Genomic DNA, 21,983 nt, shown 5'->3' with positions numbered 1-21,983 from the left:
GTAGACCAGCCATTTTCTTCTTTTAATGCTCACCATTTTGCATCTACAATGGTAAGCATTGGGGTTTTTTGGTATAGTTTGTTGGAGGTGTGTGTATATGTGTGTGTGTGTTTTCTGGTAGTGTTCAGTTTCTTTGGCTGTAGTGTTGATTCCTACACATACCCTCTTCTGAATTCAAAGTCCATTCATTCAGGAAAGAATACATCCTTGTCCATGCTAAAGACTTTTTATTTTTCCCCAGTAGTTGGAGAAAGGAAAGTAAAAGGAAGCTTCTAGAATGATACACTTATATAGCCAAAATATTTAAGGAAAGCAGAAGGCAGCACAAGTGTCTTGCTGTATGGAACAAACATAAATGTAATACAGTGTATTTTCAGAGTAAACTGCAGTGAATCAATGCAATTTGCAGTACAATTTACTGCCCTGTTTAGTAGCTCTAATAAAGCAAACTTTTAAATTATGTCCTCTTGAACAGCTTAAGGGTCTGAATTGAAGTTGAATTCATTTCCCCAGATGGAACCCTAAGAAATTTGAAACTCCATTAAAAATACCTTGCACATAAGCATAATCAAACAAGAGACATCTGAGGCGTTTAAACTTTTCTTGGGTAATATTCAATTGCTTTACCATTTTTGCAGGGTTTTTTTAGAAAAGTAAATAATAATCAAAATCTGGCCCTCCTGCCATTAAAATTAATAATGGTTCTAGCATCTGGTATTATTTGACTTCCTCCAAGAGTCTGTTTAGCCTATTATCTTCTAGCTACGTTGGTCATGTTTCTCGTGCTCTATAGGAGTTGGATGACAGTGGGATGGATAGAAATGTTCATATTTAACTTTTTTAGGTCATGATTTCCAAAGCAGTATTAAGTACTGCCTTTGTGCTGCTGGATGAGAGAACCTAACAAGAATTTAAAATTACTGTCAGCTGCACATCCAATGTTATATACCACGGATAACGTGTATTTTGTAAAACCTAAAATGTCCTTTCTTCTACAGTATTGCCTTAAGTAGAGCTTAGATAATAGGTAGGCTTTTTAAAAAATAATTAAACATATTAGTTGCTTACTTCCCTGTGACTAAAGAAAATATATGAGAACTGTCTCAACCTGGAAGATTTTAGTTAGAATAAACAAATATCCTGTTATTGTTTGGAAAGCTGTCTCAGGAATGCTTTTGCCCTGCTTAGCAAACAGTAACAACATTCAGAAACTAAAATGGCACATCAGTGTACTTGGGGGATAACATAGAGTTTGGATGTTCACAGGGTGGCAAGATTCCTATCCGGTGGACTGCGCCAGAAGCAATTGCCTATCGTAAATTCACATCAGCAAGTGATGTATGGAGCTACGGGATCGTCATGTGGGAAGTGATGTCGTATGGAGAGAGACCCTATTGGGATATGTCCAATCAAGATGTAAGTCTTTATGTTCTGAAATATATGTCTTTGCATTAATGTATGATGGAGTAAGTGTTGAGCTTGAAATGATACATTAAACTTAAAATTCTTAATACAGGTGTGTCTAGTAATCTAGCTAAAACTTACTGTCCTGGATTTTGAGGACCAAAATTACAAAGCCTTAATGGTATAATATGGAAGATAGATAGATATGTGCATAGCTTGATCGATTAGTGATATGGAACAGTACTTTTACTTTGTTAACTTTCAAACCCATACTGAAATAAAACTAAACCTTGAATTTTAAGAAAATGCAAGGATATCTGAAAAACACAAATTTCACATGAGATGAAACTGACATGAAAGGTTTATTGGAAGAAAATTAGTGAATATTTTAAAGCTGGCAAAGTTGTAATTAGAGCTTGCCCCTTGAGGACTCTAAAATAAAGCTTCACTAAATGACCCTTTGTAAATTATACACATCCCTTTAAATGTACCATCTGGACTACTTTGTAAGGGAGTATCCACAATGCCTCCAATTTTAGAAAAGCATTCAATAATGACACTAATAAGATTCCAGAGTAATAGAATTTAATTACAAACATTTCCAGTGAGAAAGGAAAAAAACAAACCTAGACCGGGGGGATCTTCCTAGAACACTTATTAGCTAATTCTGGGAAGGTGTTAGTTAGTTCTAGAAGGGTTGGAAACCAGAACAAACTGAAATAGCCATTTCTTGAACTTCCTAATTTTTTTATATGAGAGGTAAAATATTATCATAGAGTGTGTTTATGCATGTGTGGTATTCAATTTATCAATAAAAATTGTATTTTACAAAGAGATTTTTTTAAAAAATTTTCTCTGATGTGGAATGTTACCTGATCATCTGCCTTGTCCTGAAACAACAGGATGTTGCAAAACCTTGACAATTAAGTGAAAAACCAGGTGCACTCAAGAAATAGGATGTTGCCTTATCAGTAGAAGAATGTTTAGAGCAATACAGAAGCTAATGCATTCTGTGTCCAGTGGGGCAAAAAGAATTCTCTAATCAGTATAAGAGGAACGGTAGTGTTGACACTGTAGTATCTATAAATTATAAAGGAAAGTTCATAGCAAATAGCAAGAAAAACAGCAGCTAGCATAACTGATAGATAATTACAGGCTGGAGACAGACTATGGGAGTGAACAGTGTGTAATCTATTGTTTGATGTGATTATGCAGACACCATCAAGTACCTTTCTTGTACAGTAACGTTTGGTTTTGAGTTAGAGACATTCAGAGGAACAAAGACCAACAACCTAGAAGAAGGAGGAGTGCCTGTATTTACTTATTCAATTATTGGATATTTAAGCTTTTATTTCAGTTGAGAGTGGTGGCCAAATGCTCATAAGAGCAGAATATCTAAAGATGTTGTCAGTTTTCCCACCCTAAATATTTTCAGACCTGTAGCTTTGACAGCTTCTATATTATATTAAAATAATTTTGTTGGTTTAAACTTTCAGTTGTCTGCCTTTATCCATGAAAAAGCATCTGAAGCCAATTCTCTCCCACAAATAATATTGATCTATCATTCACGTGTATTTGTCTCTGTTGGAGTCTGTGTAGAACAGGAATCTACAGGAAATGTAACTGGAGAATTACTTTCATGGGTAGAATTCATTTGGCATATGGTGAATGGAGTCAAAGTAACTGTTAAGAATATGTCAAATTTATGAAGTTTTTTGTTTGTTTTAATCCTCGACCTTCCCCCCCAAGACATTCAGCAGTAAACTGAGAAAATATGCTTTGTTAACCCACAAGCCATCTTCCAAGCTGGCAGTGGATAGGGAGCTAATGAAAGAATACTAAGCAGTCTGAGGGTTTGTAACAAATTGTGTTAACCTGGCATCAGCCCAATGTTGCTTGCATTCTCATCAATTCAATGTAAAATGTTTTCATCAAATCTAGAGTCAGCACCATGCACCTGGAAAGATAAAAGAAAGTCAGAGGATCAAACTGACCTAATGTCATTGCCAGAAATAAATAGAATCACATTCAGTTAGATAGCATATAGAAGTCTACTTTAGAAGGAGAAGTAAATTAATACTAATACAGTAGGAGGTTGGCAAAAAATACATGGGAGAAAAGGGTTCAGAGGGCTTAATAAATCACAAGATGATTGTTAAACTGAAACAGTATCCTGGTTAAAAGAACCACAGTTATACTGGTACAAATAAACTGGACCCAACTGAATTGATTATTTTCTCTTGAAGGCCAGTCATTGAGCAGTAATAGACCCGCCTCAGGGGGACTCTGTCATGATCACTGAGATGGCTGCAGCCAGTGGTGGTCTCACTAGGAGCTGTCATTTTAGTAGGGGGAGAAAAAGGACTGATTTAAAACAATTAAAACTTTAAAAATCCCCAAAGAAAATCACCTCCACAATCTCATAGGATACCCGTAAACCCAGCTTATGAGTAGCCAAGAAATTAAGAAGTAATTCCCCTTTTTAAATTTGGCATGAGTCATATCATATTGTGTTATTGGAATTCACACCCTGAAGAAGGGGGGTTTAGAGAAAAGCCAATAAGAAATGTTGTAATACCTGTGAAGATAGATTAGAAAAATTAGAATTAGAAGAAAGCCTGTGGAATGATTTATGGCTTATCAGGCAGGAGGACCGCTCTGGGCGGGAGGCAATTATCACCTACCATTATCACTTCTTTCCTTAGATGTGTAAGGGTCCTCTTTAAAATATAAATGCCCCAAGGATTATTAATTATTTTTAAAATTTTAAATCTAGTTTTGAGCACCTTTAACAGGGTCAGTTGACAGCCAACTGAGACCAAGAAAGAGATACAGAATTGGTAAACTGGTATATTTTGGTCTTCCAAAACTAAAAATGGCTGCACATCTGGAGGGGTTGAGGAATGTGCTATTTCTGAGAGAGGTAGTGTCTTCTGGATTGGAAGGTCTGGAAGTTGGGCTCTGGTATTGACCCACCAGCTGTCTGAGCAAGAATACAGAGGCTTAAAGTGACGCAAAGGGACTTTTGTTTCGTAGGCAACTATTAATGCTTCCTAAGGAATGCCTTTAACACTAAGCTAGAGTCTCTTTTGCTAAGAGTGTTTAGCTGATAGAAGAATGAGAGGGTCGTCGCCCTGTGGTCTCTTGGGGCCAGGCCAACACCATGTGGTTGATCTGATTAGGTTCTAACCACTTTGGAACGTTGATACTTCTTCAGTTTGGAGTTTCAGATGGGCATTGTCTACCATTTGAGAACCCCTCATAGCAACAGCTGGCTTCCCTGCCCTGTTGCCAGCAATACTCAGGTCCAGCTCTGGCTTCTGTGAAAGAATTGGAGCCATTCCCATGCTCAAGCTTGCTGGCAGCTTAATGGACAGGAAACTTGCTGAGCAGGAGGGTGAACCTCTAACAACAGCTTTCCTGGCAGCTTAACATACCATTCTGGGTTTTTGGTTTTGTTTTGCTTTTTTGATAGGTGATTAAGGCCATCGAGGAAGGCTATCGGCTGCCCCCTCCAATGGACTGCCCCATTGCACTCCACCAGCTGATGCTAGACTGTTGGCAGAAGGAGAGAAGCGACAGGCCTAAATTTGGGCAGATTGTCAACATGTTGGACAAACTCATCCGCAATCCCAACAGCTTGAAGAGGACGGGGACCGAGAGCTCCAGGTCAGCCGTGCTTACTTAGTACTGATGTATGAAAGGATACATCAGAGATGGCAGGCAAGTGGTGACTTAGTTTAATTCCTGCCTTCTAGTCAGAGGCCACTTCACAGCTGTCTGCAACCTGGGTGGCTTCTTCCTCCTTGAGTATTTATGGTAGTTCTTTTCACCATTTTGAAGACCCTAGTACTTGTCAGGCCTCAAACAGAAGTCAGAAAAACAAATTTAAAACAACAACAACGACAAAGGAACAGCTCAAGTGATTATTTTGTGAGGCTGGACCTGAAAACTTAGGAAGATGGATGAAATGTACTTTTGGAAGATGGTCAGGTTACTAGATGCTGTATTTTGAAAGGGGAAGGAACATGGAGTTAGCAAAAAATAAGAATTCGAAGACATCTTTAAGTCGACTTAATAAAGTGTGAATTGTTAGCAAGAGATTCCTGGGTTTCAGTTCTTAAAGTTGCTCTTTTCTGAGTCTTTCAAGAGGGGAAGGAAACAGGACCAAGATAAAAACTGATCAAGTTACAAAGCATGCAGATGAATATTTGAGAAGAGTTTTAAAAACTAAAATGATTGAATCACCTGTAAAATAGGTAGTTACTTCATTGAAAAGAGCAAAAAGAAGCATTTCAGTCCAGAAAGAAGATAAAGATACTGCAGGTCTTATAATTAATTCAGTAGGACCTTTTCTACCTGGAAATTGGGCTTTACTGGTATAAGATCCAGGATACCTAGATACCAGTCCCATTGACCATTGTTAGGAGTTAAATGGTTTAAGAAGACAGGCATAATAGGATTAGGTGATTCAGGCCCGCAGGAAGAGAGGCCTCTACTCATCTCCAGATCTGTGTTTCTCAAAGTCTTCTCTTTCATCAAGACCCTGAGTTAAAAGTAGGAAGACATTTTTGCCCATAGTATCCAAGCCCTTCCAGTCTTGGCTGGCACTAGGATGCTCTTCTGCAGTCTTTTTCTTGAAAACTTAGCCTACAGATTGGAGGAGAAGGAATACGCTTACCATTACAATATGTGAGGAAAAGAATTGGGAGTGAACAGCAGAGATACCCTGTGTTCTCTTAGACTTTCAGATCCTGTACCACTAGCCACCATACAAAGAGTTAATGACCATGCTCTCCTGAAATAACACTGGGCTGAATTCACATCTCACTTCTGCCACTGGTAGCTATATGACCTAAAATAAAATCATTTCTGGTCTATTTTTGGTTCTTCTCTTCTCCAAGAGGGTGAAAATAGATGGCACTAAGGCCTCTTTTCCAGGTGTAGCTAGTTTCTTTTATTCCAAGGTAAAACTCCTCCAGCTTTTTATCTCCAGCTCCGGATGCCACGTTATTTTGTCTGAAGGTTCTTTGGTACTTGGGGCTTCTCCTGCTGGTATAAACTCTTTAGTTGCTAACACTGTATAATGTGTGCTTTGCACCAAAGTACAGAACAAATTGGGTTGTTGGACACACTTTTCTCACTTCTAGATTTTTCTCATTGATGGGACTTAAGAGCTTTGATGCTTCTTACTGCTTGCTGATAATGCAAGGTAGTGTAACATGGTATGTGATTCAGCACAAAATTAGGCAAATGTCACAGTGTTCCACAAAGAACACAAAGACTTCCAGAACAAGCTTGAGAATGACCCTTAGAGTTCATCCATACTGAGTAAGGGTATTTTCATTCTAAGGTCATTTTGACCTTGTCAGGTACCTAGAACCTCCACGTGGCCCTTTTAATGCTTTGGCTTAAAGTTAGAAGTAAATGCAAACTTTTGGTTTTTGTTCGTTAGTATTCCTGGTAAACATTCAACACTAATGTCTAAAATTCTATGTGGTAGTGTTTGTTATTGGCTCAAAATTGGGAAAAGAATGAAATCTTGATGATTCTTACCATAAAAATCTGCAGAATTTTACTCAGAAAATTGGATTTAATTGAAATAATGGACAAAAAAAAAAGAAAGGTCACAAAGACAAGCTATTATTTGGACACAAAACTGATTGATAAAGCAAGTCTTTGTTAACATATTGATATAAAAAAAGAAGTAATGCAAATCAAGTTAATTTAGGTAACAATGAAAATGAAAAATGGATTGGATTAATTCTACTATGTAGAAAGTTAAGCCACTAGAGGGACTTAATTTTGTTTTTACAAGAAAAGGATTTTTTTGGTTGAAAATTCAGTAGTGATGATATAATTCTGATTTAGATGTTCGTATTCAAGCAGCATAGTCTCAGGGTGAAAATCAGGTCAAAATGTTAAGATCAACCACATTCTATAATTCCTAGGGAAAGGGAGTTCAAGAAAATAGAACTTAACAAGTAGCAAGGTTGCTATACAGGTAATTATAATAAAGGTGGTATAAAATACCCTGTTAATGTCTACCTTATGATTATTATGTAGTTTGAGATGAAGATGACTATAATTCTCTTAAGAAATACTTTCCATAAATAGATTATTTATTCTGTATCAATGTCAAGAGGGATGACAGAATACTTGCCTTGAACTCTAGTCCCTCTTGACAGTGATCTAATGTAAAACACCTGGCCTGAGAAATGCATCAACTAATAAATAAGTTAATAAGAAGGGCTTGGAATTTGTTGAAATGATTCTTTTAGGAGCCCCAGCAAGGGAAAACGAGAAGCACATTCCACAGTCCAAACAGTGATCAAAGTGGCCATTCTTCCTGCCAGTCTTGGCACACGTGCTGGTCAGGCTGCGTTGATTAAAGAGAGGATTAACTCCCTGCTGTCCCAAGTTTGTTTGAATGCACTGAGCCTGCCTGCAAACCTGGCTGGAAGCATGCCGGACTTGAACTCTCGCTGTTTTCTCTGCTTCCATCAAGTCTGGCGGGTTACAAGCTCACAGTTTTCCTTACGCATCCTTCACTAGGGTTTCCATAGTTGCTGAACTAAAGTCTGTGATATTCAGTGCTGGCAGGGACTGGACCCTTCCTTCAAAGACTGAGCTGGTTTCAGCCACAAGGGCTCCCCCATTCTTTACCCCAGGCTAGGATGTTAAAAGACCTCCTCTGGTCCTTAATGCATTAAGAGGTCCACGTAAAACAAATGTGGGAAATGAAGTTAAGAACAAATAGGGTGATTGAGACATGCTTTTGCAGCTTTATGAAATTAGGGGTGAAAAATCACATGATGACATTTGACGTTGGTGATTCCATCTGAAGCCCGTTCTTGGTGCTTCGGTTCCCCTCGCCTGTCTTAGACCATTTGACTTCTGAGTCAGGCTGTCTCCCTAATAATTCTTGTCTGTCTACACTTTCACGTTCCATTTCCAGACCTAACACTGCCTTGTTGGATCCAAGCTCCCCTGAATTCTCTGCTGTGGTATCGGTGGGTGATTGGCTCCAGGCCATTAAAATGGACCGGTATAAGGATAACTTCACTGCTGCTGGTTATACCACACTAGAGGCTGTAGTGCACATGAACCAGGAGTAAGTACTCAGCGATGTAACACAAAAGGGTAAATCTAGATTTCATAGTATTTTGCTTCTTTTGCTTTGAGCTGCATAATCATCCTACTCATTTTTTAAAAGAAAAGAAAACTGGAATGCCTTTCATTTTGATTGATTGAGTGTAATTTTGCACAGCCTCTATAAAGCACCTACATTGTTGCATTCAGTTGCTTAATTAAACATTTTAATACACCTGCCTTGTTGTGCTGTATTAATTGTGGCTGATTCAAATGCATGTCTGCATGAAGCCCAGAAAAGAGATTCTCAGCCCTCATCACGTTCTCCTCTCCCACTTTTTTCTCCCTCTACTTACAGTGACCTGGCCAGAATTGGCATCACAGCTATCACACACCAGAATAAGATCTTGAGCAGTGTCCAGGCAATGAGAACCCAAATGCAGCAGATACACGGCAGAATGGTTCCAGTCTGAGCCAGTATTGAATAAACTCAAGACTCTTGAAATTAGTTTACCTCATCCATGCACTTTAATTGAAGAACTGCACTTTTTTTACTTCGTCTTCGCCCTCTGAAATTAAAGAAAAAAATATCTGCAGCGTTGCTTGGTGTACAGATGGCTGAAACTGTGGGGCTTACAGAAATGACAACCTTCATTTGAATTAGACCTGGAACAAATTGTTTCTCAGAAGTCCATCCATCCATCACCAATTTGTAAAATACATGTACCTATATAAATAGAACACCCGCCTCCTGTTTCAATGCCGTATTTGCTGCCAGGCGCTGAGCTTCTCCGAGACATCCTTGATCTTCTCTCCATTTGGAATTACAACCGCAGTGTTTTGTTTGTGGCATAAATTACAGTCCATCCTTCTTTCACTGGAATGAAGACCATGCCCATTTTTGAAGGACTCAGTTAAACTTTTAAGGCTTGGTTCGTACCGGGGATAAAACCTAGGTGAACGTCATGTGACTCATCAGTGTTGCCGCTTGGTGCTCGGGCCACCTGGTGGATTATGCAGACACGCGGGGCTGGAGAGAAAAGGAAAGTGGATTTTAAAATAATAATAATAATAATAATAATAATAATAATAATAAAACCCAAGCACCATACCCCCTACCTGGACAAACGAGGTCTGTTTCTTTGGGCCCGAGGCTGTGCCATATAAGTCTTATCTGGGGACTCTACAAACTTATCGTAACTACCTTATGGATAGTGGATTGTGACAATCTCGTGTAGGGAAGTTTCATACTTTCCTCCTTTAAAGAAGCAAACCCAAATCTACAAGGTAAGGCAAAAGAACCAGCAATGAGTCCTTCTCCAATGAAAGCTTTTTTTTGAAACTTTCTTATTTGAAACACTAAGCAGTAAATATCTTTCATGGCTATCAGGTAGTTTAGGTTTTTTTTAAAGATTTCAGCCCTCTTGACATTGGGAGAGGAGACCCAAAGCAGTATGGCTTCTCTGCTGTTCTTCCAGGAGGAAGTGAAATAGGAACTATATGAGGTCAGGATGGCATCTAGACCTCCACTGGCTGTGCTTTCTTTCATACTATGAGGGTCCTCTTGTCCTTTGGTGCCCTTCATTCCTGCCACAGATGCTTACTGAGCATCTTTTGGGTACTGGGTAGTAACCTCTAACCTTGTTGGGTCATGCACATGCCCCATTCTTTGGAGAATTTGCTTCGGTTAAGGAGTACTGGAGGGTCTTTCCATGAGTTTCATTTTCTTTTTTTTTTTCCTTCTTTTATTTTTAATTTAATTTTTATTTTATATTGGAGTATAGTTGATTAAAATGTTGTGTTAGTTTCAGATGTGCAGCAAAGTGATTCAGTTATACATATACATATATCCACCGTTTTTCAGATTCTTTTCCCACAGAGGTTATTACAGAATACTGAGTAGAGTTCCCTGTGCTGTACAGTAGGTCCTTGTTGGTTACCTGTTTTATATACAGTAGTGTGTATATGTTAATCCCAGCCTCCTAATTTATCCCTCCCCCTCCCCTTTCCCCTTTGGTAACCATAAGTTTGTTTTTGAAGTCTGTGAGTCTGTTTCTGTTTTATAAATAAGTTCATTTGTATCATTGTTCTAGATTCCACATATAAGCGATATCATATGATATTTGTCTTTCTCTGACTTACTTCACTTAGTATGATAATCTCTACGTCCATCCATATTGCTGCAAATGGCGTTATTTTATTCTCTTTATGGCTAAGTAATATTCCACTGTGTGTGTGTATATATATATATATATACATACCATACATATATACATATATATATATATATATATATATATATATATACACACCACATGTTCTTTATCCGTTTCTTTATCGATGGACATTTAGGTTGCTTCCCTGTCTTGGCCATTGTAAATAGTGCTGCTATGAACGTTGGGTGCAGGTATCTTTTCAAAGTGTGGTTCTTCCGGATACATGCCCAGGAGTGTTCCTATCCTGCTCCAGTAGCCCCTGTACCTAACTGGGTCAGCCAAGGAGGATTTACCTTAGATGTCAATGGTGAGACTTGGAAGACACCTTGACTGACTCATTATCAGAAAGTGACCTACTAAAAACATAGTCTTTTCGTCCATCCAGCCCATTAGCCTTAGGTACTTCTATTTTGATCCCGGATTTTCTTCTTAACGCATGTGACTTTAAATGCCTCTGTTGATTCCTAGAAGCAAATGGCCTACCTTTTTTTGACTGGACAAATTTTAACTTTTTTACCTCTTCCGTTTTTATCACTTTTAAAGAAGAGCTTGGCTGCTTTTCATGGCCTTTCTCCCCCACTTGGTTTTGTCCTTATAGAGCAAAAAGGAATGTTAAATTTGATGCTGTCAAATCATGACAGCTTAGAAAGAACCTTCTGACAACACTAGTCGTGAAAACTTTTCTGTTCAGAAGGATTGTGAAATTTGTTTTCTAAACTACTCCAAGGATTTCTGTTTTATCACCGCTTTTGCTGAAGTCAGGGAGTTCTGGCTATTCATGTTAAAAGTTGACAAATCTTGGGGAGGTTCACTTGCTTTTAAAAAAAATTATTTGTTTTCCTTCTGTAAAGCTGTGGGATATTCTGTTTTCAGTTCCCGCAGTCCAATTCAAATAAGGTGGCATTATAGTGTTATCTTGTGAGTAAAAAGAGAATGTTACCTTGCACACATTGAATAATTAAAAGTCTTGCTTTCTTACAATCAGCAGCTTAAGACTTGAGGTATTTTTCTAAACATCGAACATAGTCAAAGCAGAATGTTTTTAAAAAGAGAGTGTGTCAATTCTAAGATGTCCTAACACGTTCATGTTATGTACTGTGTTGGAGTGGATTTGTTACATCTTAGCAGGTATCTCTGCAAATGAAATATTCAGCTGAGAACTGAGGAAAAGGTGGAATAGGAAATTCATTCAAAGGTTGCTTTCTGAATCTTAATTTTTACACATTGTCTGAGTTAGAGCCCAGGCCAATGGAAAGACCAAAAAAAGGCTTTCTATGTGTCTAAAATAATATCCAATAGCAGTAAAAGTGGAACTCCACTGCTTCCAGGAAGTCATGCACGTTGAAAGAGAGATGTGAGGACAATAGGAATTTGTATTGTTGCCCAGGGTGTGGAGCCAGACTCTGGCATCCAGACAGCTTGGATTCCAAAACCAACTGAGTTGTTGACAGTGGGAAGTTCACTCTGTGTTTCTTTATAACTCAGTTCCTCCACCTGTAAATCAGCGATAATGACACTTTAACAATAACACCTTTCCTAACACATGGTGTTGTTGTGTATATGAACTACTCCTATGTAGAACACACTGAACTTCACAGAAGAAAGGAGTACTCTTCCTCCAAGGTTTCCCAAGTGTTATTCACCCATCTTTCACTTGTGAACCCAAACGTTTTATTGCAGCAGGCCAGAGCGGGGTGAAAAGTTCAGTGGTAGGGAACCATCCAGATGAAGCTTCTTCACTTTCAATGGATGTATGAGGGTTTGGGGATAGATGTGTATCTATACAGAAGGTGGTAGACTTATCAAATCACTCCTGTATTATTTAGCCTTGAAATGTATGACATTGTTATTTTATAATTGGGAAGAGTGAAATGTACAAGTAAGACCCCATTGCAATGAAAAGAACTGGATGATAAAGACACTTTGATGTCTTCATGACTGACTCAGAGGAACAAAGCTGTTTATTTAGTCACCATGAAAGTCACATCTTTCACTCCTGATCCCACACAGACCACATGCTTTGTCTGGTCTCTGTTCAAGCAATTCCTCACGATAAAGGGGTTGCTTGAATTCAAGGAAGAAAAGATTTATTTTTCTCCCTTTTATTCTGACATCACCTAGATATAACCCTCCACATTCCCACACTTTTTTCATATATGCACCGAGTATCCAAATAGCCACTGAACATTACAAATATATCTATATCCAGGCATTTAGTGAAGAAGGGAGTTGGCAGACACAAACGGGGCAAACGTGTTTTTGAGATGACCCTTTCTCCTCTAAGTAGCAAAAGAAAATCACCTTCAAAAAGTGTGCATATCCATATGGAGTTGGTTATTCTCCTTCAGGGTCTTTAAGGTCAAGTTTGTGTTCACTTTGTCCTTCATGTAAATACATGTCTGTCTGATGGAATCCCTGCACATTCAGGTTTAAAAAACTATGTTCGATAGAGTTACTGATTTCCAGAGAAAAAAGAGTTGGAAAAATAGATCTGATCCTTTTTCTTTAATTTTTTTTCATAATTGTCAAAAATGAATGATGTTGACAAGTGACTACCTGAAGACCTTGGTAGTAATGTCCTTACCCACATTTATAATTTTAAATTGCTTAAGAAGTAATGTCTATCCAAATATTTTATACAAAAATCTTATTACTTTCTCCAAGTAGACTAAAGTATTTTCTACAGGTTTAAGTAATGGTCATTTACCTCCAAGAAACTAAATTTGATTTATCTCCCTCACACAATAAACAATGCACATATACAAAACAAGCAGATAAATTGATTTGATAAAATAAGGAAAATGATCTATACTAAGATGCACTTTGGTCTGAATTTTTGCTCTACACTTGAGGCCACCAACTGCTAAACACGGACACTGTGGTGGAAGATATAGTCCAAGAGCAATCTTGATGGAAAGTTATCAAAAGGAAAGAAGAAGAGTTGCTTCTTTTGGCCTGAGTTGATTATTTGATGAATGAGAGGACAATGGTTCCATTGCATTGTGCCAGCCTTGTTAGAATCTAAGCTGATGGGGCGGTGGCGACTGTCTCTTGGTGGACTTCAGTCCCCAAGACCTCCCTCACTGTGCCCATGGCCCCGGGTTTCCTCTCTCTACCTGTTATATGCAGATTGCACGGATCCTTTACTAATTAGATACTCCCATTTGTTAGAAGTTACTTTCTCTTTACGAAAAACATCCAATGCTTTTTATTTCGTAGCTGGCATTTTTTCAATCATATTGTTGAATATTGGTGGATTGGGATGTTTCCAGATATGTCCCTAAAATACACAATTTCCCTCTTTGGAACAACTGACTTTTTAGAGTAGTACAATCTGCATCCTTTCAGCAGCTCTAAGCCCTTCTTGCACAAATGAACCATAACAGTTCAGAATTTTTATTTCAGAGAAAGGCTGTTTCCATAGTAGGTAAAGCTTGGCTGTACACTTGGACTGTATGGATTCTAATCCCAGCTCTGCTACTTCAGAACGTACAAACACAAGCAGGTTTTTTAACCTCTCTCCATTTCCATATCCTCATCCATATAATAGGGATATGAATAGTATCTTACTCTGAGTTATAATAATGAAGCTGTTAATAAACATTTTTATTATTATAGTTATCATTTTTTCAGAGGAGGAAAGTAAGAATTTATGATCTTCTCCCTGGGCTCCATACCGAGCCATCCTGCCTTCTCTGTACTTATACGGGTTGACAACTGGCTGGTGAGATAGGTTGATGTTTTGTCTGAAGTCTTGTTCTTTTCTCTCCAGGGAGTACATTCTGCTATCTTGGCCTCACAGCCCTTCCTTTTGATTACAAAGCCCACAGAAGCAAACAGAACACACCCTCCTCAGTTCCTTCTAAACGTGTTTCTTCTGCTTCTACTATGCCAGTTCTGGAGCAAAGACGCTGATGAAACAACACTCATTCCTGAAAAGAACACATTTCTGACTTTCAAATCCCCTTTCCCGGTGAAAGAAATGGCAAACATTCAAGCTTCGGCATCTGTTTTCCAATTGCACTGAGGAATGTCCTGTCTGGCAGCACCAGCTCTGCAGAGCCCCTGTTCCCCAACTCCTTTGGTTTTATTTATATGTATTTCCATATCTCATTTCTGTATGTCCCTGCTGCATTGGTGTGGCAGCAAGTGACCGAAGGCTACAGGTTTTACCATGGACACCAGGTCCGGTGCCACCACACAAAACAAAGCCAGTTCCCGTGAGCTGCCTACGATATGCATTGCTAAAGTAACGTTTTACCCAGAGTGTGCCATCGCAGTGATATAAATATATTTTTTTCCTAGACTAAATATGAGCTGACTATCTCTTTTGGTGTGTGTACATAGGTGTGTGTGTATGTATGCGTGTGTACGTGTGTGTGAGTATATAACCTCATGCTTAGAACTGCCTGTGAATGTTGCGGAATGCTACACGTGGAGAGGTCTGGTTTGCCACCAGTTCTGAGATGAAGAGCCACGTGAGATAGTGGGCCTGGAAACCATGCCTCATCCCCTTAGAAGGACAACCCGGAAGTGTTAAATGTCCTATATCTATAAGTGTATTTTGTAGCAGCCACGCTAACCTTAGTAAGTCATCCTACAGCTTTGGACAGAGGCATTTTCACCTTAGCGGTGGAGTGATTTTAGAATATAAATCCATTCAGGTGACAACCCATCATCAAAATCACGAATTCTGATTGAACTCCTCACCTGGATCACCAGTTCCTTGGTGGAGGGAGAGAAGGGGATGGAATTTGTCTAGTAACCCCAAATGGAATACAAGTAGCCTTTGTTTTCCTGCATAAATGGACGTGTTGAATGCGAACAAATATATGCAATTCATATACTTTCGGAGATGAACGTAGACGCGTGTGTCGGCTTTGAGATGTTGTGTCCTGGATTAATACTGTGTCTCCCAATATCACAGAAAAATACATGCCAGCGACTCTTAAGGTTAGCATAGTAGGGATGAAATGGCCTCAAGCAACTTCAGGTTCCCAATTTACACGGAAAGTTCGACTGTTATGAATATGCAGCTAACTTCTATGACCCTCAAAAGTGCATCAGCCTTCTGGAATCTGAGGTTCAGTGTGTGAAGATTCAGTTTTGATCTGATAATGTATACCAAAATCCAGCCAACATACTGCCATTTTTCATAATCAGAGTGGCTGCCTTGCTTATTCTAAGCTATGGTTGCAGAAACTGTGGCCATTTATATAAGCTATAACATCAAATCAGGGAAAAATGGGGGAAAAAAAAGATTCCAAACCTTATATTGTTGGATAAGTAGAGAAAACCATCAATAAATATTTATTACATTCTGACAGGGTGTATGGCATTGTATTCTCATAACTATGCCAGAGTGACAAAGTTAATTCACCCCTTTTTGGGGACTTTAATGTATTTCTAAAGGGATGTGCCTATGCATTGATGCCTGAAAAAATATGTATAAAGAAATGAGGTTGAATCTCTGAGTGGGTTTTCTTTCCCTGGAGGTCAGGGCAGGAGACCAACTTAAGGTGCTGTATTTAGCCCCAGGAATGAATGCTGCCCTAGTGAGGTCAGATGCTAATTTATACTCAGATGCTAAATCATTAGGCAGCATTAAGCTGTTCCCCTGCACCAAATCAAGTAGCTTCACCATGTGTTCGCTGGCCCCAAATTATTTTTAACAATCTTAAGAATGAAATGTTTCGGTGTGTTTTAAAAAGTTATTTTAAAGAAAAGTTATGCTCACTACACTGCTGGTGTGTGTTTTTGAGACCTCTTGTATTCAATCTGTGAAGGATATGTGTATTAATCCATACACACTTATAGCCTCAATATTTGTCTGAAGACACTTAAATTCTGACAAGTAAAGGAAGGTTCTAGAAGCAATATTTTCACTTCTTTAACATTCTCCAAACAACATCAAGCATTGGTACACACTGAAGAGTGCATTTATTTTTTGTATCACTCCAAGCATGTTGGAATATGCAAGGACTGTGGTTAAAATTAGAATGTATAAGGCATATTATAATTTAGTTCATACTGAAGAAGAAATTAACAGAACAATGCTTGGTTCAGACATGTTCCAAAATTTGAGCGATCTCTTGAGTTAGACAGAGATTTTTCTATTTTGTTTTAATTTGTCAAGGTATTTTTTTTTCCCTTCATGAATTTTAGGTACACATAACTTATGTCATTTATTTATGGTCTTTTATACCTAGTTTGTAAAATTGTAAAATAGCAAACTAAATGCAAAGAGTTTGCATTTGAAAATAATAAAGTAGTTGCCGTATACAAACGTGGAATCTAGTTGTCTCTTTTCAACAACTTTTGCCACATGCATGGTGTTTCTAAATTAATCACTTGTTGTCATTTGGTTAGAACACAACATCTTCAATTCTAATTTTGCTTATTTAGAGAATAAAAAGCATTGATTTCTAAATGGTCCTCGCCCTTGAGAACAACGTATTAACAAATCTAGCTTAGATTCCGTGAGATCCTGTATCCCACTGTAATTAAGACTGAACTTTGGTTAGAATTCAGTCTCCACCTCTTACTCATCATACAATCTAGGGCAAGTTTCTTAATTTCCCTGTGCCCATTTCTTTGTAGAATGGCAATTACAATGCCAAGAGCTTTTATGAAGACTATATTCAAATGTCAGCACAATGTCTAGCATCTAGTCAGAACTCAACAAACAGTAGCTCTTCTGAGGATACAAGCTGTCTTTAACATTCCCAGTTCTGCACCTCTCTAACACCGTTGCTACTGATCCAAGTGGCTAGCTACGCGTCCCTACCATGAGCTTTTAATCCAGGATCCATGGACCCTTGACGATACACCACTGGAGCTCCAAGGTGTCGAAAAGTTTTCCTAAAACATGGTGCAGTTGTTAATGATTATATGTGTGGTTTGATGGGGAGAAAGTTCATAAATTTTATCAAATCTTAAATTGGTGTAGGATACGAAAATATTAAAGGCCACAGTTTTAAGAATGGATGCTCTCCACATATTATTTCATTCAATAAACTACCATTGGCTAAGCCCTTGTTAATTGGAAGTCAGACTTGAAGACTTACTATAATAAATTAAAGCACTTAAGTGCAGCTAGCTTCAGAGAGCAGGGCATGCCTTTTAGTGTTACCAGGGACATTTTAAAACATGGGCCTTGAAATGAAAAGAATCTGGGTTACGTCTGGTTATTTCGTGTTTATTTCTTACTGAAACACCTCTCTAGAATCAGCTATATTGATATGTAGAGTAGTTGACAACGTATTTGTGATTGGAAGGAGACTAGGCTTGACATTTTCTCCCAGATTTGTTCAGCAAGATGGAAAAGCAACTGTGATTCTCCAGAGAAATAACTAATAGGAGATGTATATCTATATATGGAGATATAAAGATATAAGTATATAAAGACCCTCTTTATGAGGAAATGGCTCACAAAATTATGGAGAATGAAAAGTTCCACAATCTGCAAACTGGATACCCAGGAAGGCCAGAGGTGTAATTCAGCCCAAGTCCAAAGGCCTGAGAACCAGTCAAGCCAATGGTGTAAATCCTTATCCAAGGGCAGGAGAAAATGAGATGAAATGTCTCAGCTCAAACAGTGAGGCAGGGAAAAAGGGGCGGGGTGGGGGTTCCTCCATCTATATCCTAACATACTGGATGATTCGGACCCACAGTGGGAGGGCAATCTGCTGAGTCCACTGATTCAAATGCTAATCTCAACTGAAAACACCCTCACAGGCACACCCAGAAATGATGTTTAACCTGGGCACCCCATGGCCAATCAGTTTGACACATAAAATTAACTGTCACATTGTCGGTATTTTCCCCTACATTTTCTAGAATGAGCTGGTAGACTGGTGTCAAAATTGTCACATGTAGTCTTAATAATTATGAGATTTATTTCAGTGTAGTGCAAGCTAGCTTCTGACCCTATATTCTCAGTGGTGAAAACACTAAAGTTTTCTTTCCAGCTCACATCACAGCCTGGAGAAGATTCAGAGGATCTTCCTGGAAATTTTCCAAGCAGTGACTCAGGAATCCAAGCTCTTCCCCTCCTGTGAGGCTGCCACGTGTGGTGTCCAAGGCAACGTGTAATGGGAAGAGAATGTGGAAGATTGTCTTGAGGCTTTAAGGCCAGGCTTGGAAAGAGATTATATTCCTACTTCCCTTCTTCATTGACCAGAACCCAATCACATGGGCCTAACCTGTTTGGAGGCTGGGAAGTGTGCACAGGAAAAAGAACTAAAATGCTTATAGTAGTTAGCCAGGCTCGATCACAAGTACAGCAGCCCCATGCACCTAGGGGAGGTCAGGGAAACTTCCTGTAGAAGTGAAGTGCATCTGTAAGCTTTGCCTGATCTCCTATAAACGTGTCCCATGGTCATTTCTCAGAGATGCAGACAAGCATCAGCAGACTTGTTACAACATTTGCTTTCTCATCCTTGTCTATCTAGATGCTTTAGGGATTGCATTTTCCTTTCTGCATCACAGATCTCTACACTTTGGCTACACACAACCTTCGGTTTATACACAAAAGTCCTGCCTCTTAGGGTTTAACTTGCCTTAGCCACTCAGTTTCCCTAGGAGAAAAGGAGGGTGGGGAGCATAGAATAAATCCTGACGTAAGCAACAGATTTGAGGTGTTATTTTTTCCTCCAAATAAAGACACAACTAGAGTGTGTAAAACCACACCACCTTAACCCCTTGATGCCTATCAGATGGACATGACCCTGAAGACTTATTCTGAGACATCTTCAGAATTAGAGACAAAGTGCAGGCTTAGAGGATTTCATTCCTTTAAACATTTGTAAACACTTAACTGCGTGCCAGCCACGTACTAAACTCTGTTTATTTAAATACAACAGCCTATGACAGAAGCACTCTTACACCCATTTTATAGATGAAAACACTAAGGCATAAGTTGATTAGACAGCTAGTCCAAGGCCACCTTGCTAATAAGTGTTGGAATTTGGGATTTAAAGACAAATAGTTGGACTCCAGAGATTGCTTGTTGCCTCTACTCCCACTGCCATACCATGTGATGAACCCGGGTTGCTCCCTTCTAGCTTATTAATCAATTTGTCCGATGGGTATGTTCCAGTTTGATGATGATGTTACAGACCATTGTGAGCAGTATATCCGTTGGTGCATTCTTCCCTAAACACCACTTGCCTATTCTGGTGCCAGATGGCTTACTTTCGACAGATTTGTCATGTTAATTATTTTTGATAAACTCTAGTGAAACAAACTATACCTTAAGCACAATGTTCACCTACACACTTTGTTTTGTGAGAATTAATTTTCAAAGTCTACTTTTCACTAAAAGCAGAGTGTAAGCTATTATTGCTAAGATACCACCTGTGATATATAGTGGGGGAGGAAGTGGTGATTTTCTTTAATTATCATTTTCATGTTCTAAGCATAAAAACCATGGACAGCGTTTCTCAAATGCCATTCTTCATTTGATGATGACCTGTGACAAAGAGGCTAGTTATTAACCAAATAGAAAAAAAAAGCTACGAGTCTTAATTAGGTTGTTGATTTAAGTGTGTGGTACATTTTTTCATTGTCAAAATCCATTTGGTCCTTTGCTATGACTAGGAGAATTCAGACATTAAGCCCAAGTCATGACTGCTTCACAGGGTCCAAAGACGAGAGAAAAATTAACCAAAGTAAAGGCTAAGCATGATGGAATAAAAACGTACACAGATTTGATGTGGACCCTGCCTTGGCTACTCACTACATTTGTGACCTTGGGCAAATCACTTAACTGCCCTGAAACTCAGTTTACTCATCTTTAAAATGGGAGCCTACTTTGTCAGGGTCTTGTGAGAATTCAGAGTCATCAATTCTAAGGAAAACCAGAGCTGCAAATATGGATGTCTACATAGGCCAGTTAGACCACGTGAATAAGCCATGTTGTCCAAATGTGACACAATAGAGAGTAGGTATTTAGATAAAACATTAGGTTGATAAGATGTTAATGAGTATTATTGAATAGATGGTAGGTTGGGGTCAGAAGGTTTCTATGGTCAAATAGGATTGGAAAACAGTGATACATTTCACTACTCCTTTTTGGAGATTCATAGAACATTTTAATACATTAATACATTAAAGGCTCTGAGAAGTCTTATGGGAAAGGAACCAATTTTGCTACTTTGAGCATTTTCCAAATACATTTGATAATGAAACCCTTTTAACATCTCCACAGAATGAAAGTTCTCTGCAACACAATTTGGACATCTATTCTCTGGGGATTCAGATGAGAAAACTGAAGGAGGGAGAGGCCCACAGATGCACACCACATTGCACAACTCTGATGTCCTGTTGCTTGACTCCCAGCCCATGGTGCATCTACCTCCACACCCCAAGGCAGAGTCCAAGGACTTACCTGGATTTGCAGCTGCACGGAGATTTGCCTTTTGTTCATTGGTGGTCTAGGGGCTGCAATGAACTGGCTGCGGTAGAGCATGTGATGCAGGAGCATAGGTTGGAGAGATTGTGCTACTGGAGAGTCTGACTGTTGAGTCCTGATTTCGGAGCCCATATAGGAGGTTTTAAGTCATGAAATGACCAGTGTGAAGCAGTCATGACATGGGCTTAATGTCTGAATTCTCCTAGTCATAGTAAAGGACCAAATGGATTTTGACAATGAAAAAATGTACCACACACTTAAATCAACAACCTAATTAGGACTCGTAGCTATATTATGGGCTTTGGCCTCAATGATTTTACCCTTTCCCTTTGGAGGAAGTGCCTTGAGCCACTGACTGCTCCCAGCTGAATGGGTAATAGACCCCTGACATATCTTGTTTCAGGCAATCATCCTAGATATAATTCTTTGTTTACAGCACTGCTGTGGAAAACTTGATGAATGCTTAGAAGAAAATAGAATTAGGACCTAAGGACCTAGTTAAAATCAACTTAGTAGAACATAGACATTGCTTTGTGTAGAGCTGGAAAAGATAGCCATGAGAGAAAGTGTCTTTAACATGCACCCAGAGAAACTATATATTATACCCATAATATGTAAGAGGCAATTACGGCTTAGTAATCTGCAGTGTATCACTACCTAGCAATCAGATTGACGTATTCTAATGAGACCCATGTTGTTTGTAATCAGACTGGCATTGCTTATTCAGATCTCTGTTCCATAAGATGCACTTTTAAATGGCTCAGATTGCACCAGATGCTATAAGAAGTAGCATTCCATTTTATTCCATTACCAGCATTTTTCCCTCTTTCAATTAGCATAATTTAAAATCAGCCAGA

At 38.8% G+C, this 21,983-nt stretch overlaps 1 protein-coding gene across 2 annotated transcripts in view; it reads left to right on the top strand.

Moving 5' to 3' along the window:
- Positions 1–17,139, top strand: part of EPHA4 (EPH receptor A4) — a gene marked incomplete at its 3' end in the record, with an annotated part of 146,956 nt that extends 129,817 nt beyond the window's left edge. The window contains exons 14-18 of one of the 2 annotated variants that reach the window (XM_081243311.1): positions 1,267–1,416; positions 4,880–5,073; positions 8,363–8,518; positions 8,855–9,783; positions 14,485–17,139. In XM_081243311.1, coding sequence (XP_081099437.1) covers positions 1,267–1,416; positions 4,880–5,073; positions 8,363–8,518; positions 8,855–8,969 — 615 coding nt within the window. Of the gene's footprint in view, positions 1–1,266; positions 1,417–4,879; positions 5,074–8,362; positions 8,523–8,854; positions 9,784–14,484 lie in introns of those variants that run through there. The other variant, XM_081243312.1, reaches the window with a different exon arrangement.
- Positions 17,140–21,983: the final 4,844 nt, after the last annotated feature.

Source organism: Mesoplodon bidens (genome assembly GCF_964165515.1).
Source record: "Mesoplodon bidens genome assembly, chromosome: 8".
NCBI classification, from domain to species: domain Eukaryota; kingdom Metazoa; phylum Chordata; class Mammalia; order Artiodactyla; family Ziphiidae; genus Mesoplodon; species Mesoplodon bidens.
The sequence above is the reverse complement of the archived record's forward strand: the minus strand, read 5'-3'. Positions and strand labels throughout refer to the sequence as shown.